The sequence below is a fragment of the Armigeres subalbatus genome, unplaced genomic scaffold, assembly GCF_024139115.2.
Source record: "Armigeres subalbatus isolate Guangzhou_Male unplaced genomic scaffold, GZ_Asu_2 Contig346, whole genome shotgun sequence".
Classification (NCBI taxonomy): domain Eukaryota; kingdom Metazoa; phylum Arthropoda; class Insecta; order Diptera; family Culicidae; genus Armigeres; species Armigeres subalbatus.
Window position 1 is genome coordinate 1 of NW_026943093.1, and position 5000 is coordinate 5000.

The 5000-nt window shown below is 48.3% G+C and overlaps 1 protein-coding gene across 1 annotated transcript; it reads left to right on the forward strand.

The window, feature by feature from the left end:
• Positions 1-1300: 1300 nt before the first annotated feature.
• LOC134204021 (twitchin-like) lies at positions 1301-4965 on the forward strand. The gene is made up of 5 exons (XM_062678857.1): positions 1301-1446; positions 1618-1988; positions 2128-2253; positions 2320-3373; positions 3457-4965. The coding sequence occupies exons 1-5, from the start codon at positions 1341-1343 to the stop codon at positions 4953-4955; spliced, it is 3156 nt and encodes a 1051-aa protein (XP_062534841.1). The 5' UTR covers positions 1301-1340; the 3' UTR covers positions 4956-4965.
• The last annotated feature ends 35 nt before the right edge of the window (positions 4966-5000 follow it).

The following is a 5000-nucleotide window of genomic DNA, read 5'->3' on the forward strand; positions in this document are numbered from 1 at the left end:
AAAAAATGAACTCCAAATTAGTTGGAATTCCTGCACTTTCACCTCGCTCACTTCACTTTGTCCTGCGGCGCGGTCAATCAACCACTCACTCCGAAGACGGCGCAATGTTCCACAGAGTGCACATAATCGTTCGACGATGTAAACTGCCGACCGATCATTTTTCTTTCCGATCCCGAACTCCCATCATCATTAGGGAGCGCCGTTTTGCAGCGCATTGGTCGCTGCCAAAAATCGATCCCTTTTCCCGCAGCATTACGCCGCTCCCCATGGTCTCCTCGATTGGTTGCCCATCTGGACGCGGTAGGTTAAAATTAGCGCAAAATTTCCCTAACAAATGCGCTAATAACTGAGGGTGTGTGGTATTTTGATTCGTTTTGTTTCCTGATTGCATATGGCACTCTTGGCAAGGACCGGTTGAATCTAGATCAATGGGATCCCAGGTCGGTTCTGAAAAATGAATCACGCGAGGATAATGACGACCATTTTTCCAGAATATAAAATCAATTATAGCTAATGGCAAATGACTCTTTATTGCCAAAAGTGAATTATCAATAAATCATCACCAACCCCCCACAAAATCCCTTTTTTTTCGTGTAATACAAAAATAAATTAATTCGCATACCCTCGCGTTTGAATCAAGACGTTCGTTAAAATTCGCCCCGAGAAAGTGGTCTGGTCAAGCGGGGTGGCGCATAGATCGGGTATGATTTATTTTCCCTGAAGAGGTATTTTGGCTACCGATTCTGAGCGATGAGTTTTGCAGCGATATGTGTTTGAATAGTTGACAAGGTGTGCATTATTGGTGCCAACTCAAGGCTGACTACAGCTGGTCGGTTGTTGCACAGGCGGGGCTCGTCCAGGGAAAGTTCCACAAAATGTCTATCACGATGGACCGCTTCTGTTTTACACGCTGAAAGGTTAATTTGAAGTCAATCGTTCGAAAAATTGCACGCTTCTGAAATGGTGCGGAAGAAACCAATTGCTTTTATGATCCTACTCGAAGATGAAAGAATTTCTTGATTAGAAGTACCAATTCGATGTACGTCGTAAAAAATGTGTATTAAATCAAATGTCTTCTCCTCTTCCTTTTCACCAATCCGACGCTCATCACAATCATTTTGATCGGTTCGGTTCCAATGCCGCGCTCGTCTGCGTTGCCACCATCTCCGATCGCCATCGATCTGGGAATTTTATTTTGGCTTGGAATATCCGATCTTTATAAATATCAATTTTTGAAATAAAACCTGGCACAACATCATGGTGTTCGCTCTGCGGTTGCCCTGCGCGTCCAATAGAAACGACGACCATCAATCGATGTACGACGCCCGAGCATTCAAGATATGGACGAGAAGATCAATCTACCTTCGACACCGTTGCGAGCCATCGGCGAAGAAGGCAAAGCAGCAGCCATCGTCGACTTCCAGGAAAGCTACTCCGCCGTTGAAGGTCGGTTCCCTTTCGCACAGTGCTCCGCTTCTTCGCTTATTGCTTAGTGTGCTTAGTGCTTCCCAAGCCTGATAGCTATCGCCGCTGCCAACTTTTGCAAATTCAAATCGCTACTTTTCGCATGTCAGATCTTCAGCGATCACAACACTTCCGTTTTGCATATCCCCGTAGATCAAACCGGTTACATCTCGGTTCAGGTCGAGGGCAACCCCGCTCCGACGTGGAAGTTCTTCAAGGGCATCACCGAGCTCATCGATGGAGGTCGCTACAAGCATCACACCGATGGCGAAAGCAACACCATCACGCTGTGCATTCGAAAGGTCAAACCGAACGACGAAGGCAAGTATAAGGTCGTGGTTTCCAACCCGCACGGCGAGGATTCGGCCGAGGTGCAGCTGTACGTGTCCGACTCCAGCGGCATGGACTTCCGCGCCATGTTGAAGAAGCGAAAGTATGCCAAGTGGGCCAAGGAGAAGGAAGAGATGGTCATCGACCTGAAGGAGGTTGAAAAGCCGAAGCCGCAGCTGAAGAAAGTGGAACGAGTAGGTGTTTGCTGCCGCAAAACAGGAACAAGGACTGCGGGAAACACTGTGACTAATCCGACGACTCGTTGTCTTTGTTTTGTGTTGTGGTTCTGTGTATTTGTTGATCGTCAACTAAGCTAATGTTTGTGAATTTCAGAAACAAGACACCTTCTCTAGGCCACTGGTGGACATCACTTGCAAGGAAGGCCGCGAAAAGAAGGTCGTTTTCGAATGTGCCTTCACCAAACCGAATGCCAAGGCCAAGTGGATGCTGCGAAAAGACGTAAGTTTAAATCGTTCAATACGTTCCTGCCATAAAAGGTCTAATCTTTCGCTTTCCATTGCACAGGAAATCTTCACCGGTGCCAAGTACAAGTTCAAGAATGAGGGTGATGTGTACACTTGTGTTGTGTTGAATCCCAAGGTTGAAGACAGCGGAAAGTACACAATCGAAATTGCCGGAATCTCCTGCATGGCCTATCTGACCGTTGAGGAAGCAGATCCAGTGTACAAATTCACCAAAACGTTGAAGAAAAACGAGAAGGGCTTCATCACGCACGACACTCATTTGGAGTGCGCCGTTGATAACTCGTTGGCTCCTATCTCCTGGTGGAAGGGCGAAACCAAGCTGGAAAATGATGGCGAAAAGTACGTCATCGGTAAGGACCTGAACGGTACGGTTACTCTAATTATCAAGAACTCCACTTTGGATGATGCCGAAACCTACACTTGTAAGATCGAGAAGCAGACGGACAAAACCGAAACCAAGCTAAAGATCCTGGAGTACAACTACAAGTTCACCAAAGTGCTCAAGAGCCAACAGCTGTTCGTCAAGGATACGGTTACGTTGGCTTGCGAGTTAGACCACGTACTCGGCACGGTTGAATGGTTCAAGGGAGACGAGAAAATCGTGGAAAATGACAAGGTTCAGATCATCAAGGATGGTCGCAAGCACAAGTTGGTGCTGAAGGACGTCGCAAAGACCGACAGTGGCATGTACCGATGTGTTAGCAATGCCGACAAAACCGAAGCAGAAATCTTTGTTAAACGACCAAACAAGTTCATGAAGAAGCTGCAGGATACCACCGGGGACGAAACAACCGAGTGCGTGCTCGAAATGCAAGTTCAAGACGAGGAGGCTGACGTACAGTTCTTCCTCGGCGAAAAGGAAATTGTCAAGAGCGATCGCATCGACATTGTCGCCACCGGTGACGGAACGTGGAAGCTGATCTACAAAAAGCTGGAACTGGATGACGCCGGTGAGATCACCTGCGTCTGTGGACCGCTTACCAGCAAGTGCACATTGAAGGTCAACAAGAAGGAAACGAAACCGAAATTCGAGGTACCACCCAAAGTGGAAACACCGGCCAAGAAGGAGAAGGTCATAGAGGTTCCATTCACGAGTAAGTACCGCAAAACCGCAACAATGGAAACACCACTGCAATATCTCAATTGCCGTCTTATATCTATTGTATTTTTTATTTAGCCGGTGAATCGCGTCAGTCTAAGGTCACCGCTAAGGTGTTCAAAGATGGTAAGCCGGTTTCACCGGCCGAGGTTGATATAGTTGTAGAGAATGACAAGGTCGTGCTCAAGTTCAAAAAGACCGAGTTCAAGGACTCGGGCGAGTTTAAAATTGTGCTGGAAAATGCTACCGGCGCGGAGGAGCATACCACCAATGTTGTATTTCAGGACAAACCGCAACCACCGCAAGACATCGAGTGTACCAACATCTTCCAGACGAGGTGTGTGGTCAAATGGAAGGCCCCCGTCAACGATGGTGGTGCTCCGTTGACCAAGTACGTTCTCGAACGGCAGGATGTATTCAAACGATCCGGCTGGGACAAACTCGAAGATGTGCCCGGGGATCAGACCAAATTTGCCGTTACTGATCTTACGCCTACTCGACACTACAAATTCCGTGTCAAAGCTGTTAACAAAATGGGCGAATCGGACTACTGCAGCATGGAGGAGGACATCATAGCCAAGGACCCATGGAACGAACCAGATCCGCCAAGGGATCTAGTGATCTCCAATTGGGACAAGGAGTTTGTAGATCTCGCTTGGAAGGTGCCCAAGTCGGACGGTGGGGCACCAATTCAGAGCTACATTGTCGAGTACAAACCGTACACGGCTGCCAATTGGAAGCAATTTGAAACTGTTGGTCCCACCCAGCTGACAACAACGCTTCGCAACCTGCCGGTTGGCGAGACCTTCGAGTTCCGCGTGAAGGCCACCAATCAGGGTGGCGAGAGCAAACCAAGCAATAACACCGAACCACTGAAGATCAGGGATCGCTACGTCAAACCCTTCATTGAAGGTGACGGCATCCAGCCGATCACTTTGAAAAAGGGCCAGACCATCCGGTACTATGTACAGTACGGAGGCGAACCGGAACCCGAGGTCGTCTGGGAGAAGGACGACATTCTCATCATTTGCGATTCGGAGAAACGCAAGACAATCGATGTAGAAGCGTACGCTACCACTCTTAACGTTCGACATTCCGTACGTGCCGATTCTGGCACGTACAAGCTGAAGCTCAAGAACAGTAGCGGAGAATTCGTAACGGCAGCTAAGGTGTTGGTGCTGGACGTTCCAACGCAGCCCATTGGTCCGATTAAGATCGAAAAGGCAAGAGCCAACCACGTGGTTATCAGCTGGCAACCACCGGTAGATACGGGAGGTTGCCCACTGACTGGATACCTGCTGGAAAAGATGGACGTCGAGAACGGCACTTGGCTACAGGCCGGCGAATGCGGCCCCGATCAACTCACCTTCGACTTCCAGCATTTACAGAAAGGAAGGAAGTTCGAGTTCCGGGTTAAGGCCTACAACAAGGAGGGTGAATCAACGCCTTTGGAGACGTTGCTTGCGGTAAAAACGGTCAATCCCTATGGTAAGTGCACTGAGCTGTTCGATCAACGTCCATTCAATGATGAAATCTTAAATCTATCTGTGTGCCATCTGTTAGAAACCATTCATTGATATAGTTGTGAGACTAGCTTGCCAGCTTGTCGGACTGTGTGCATA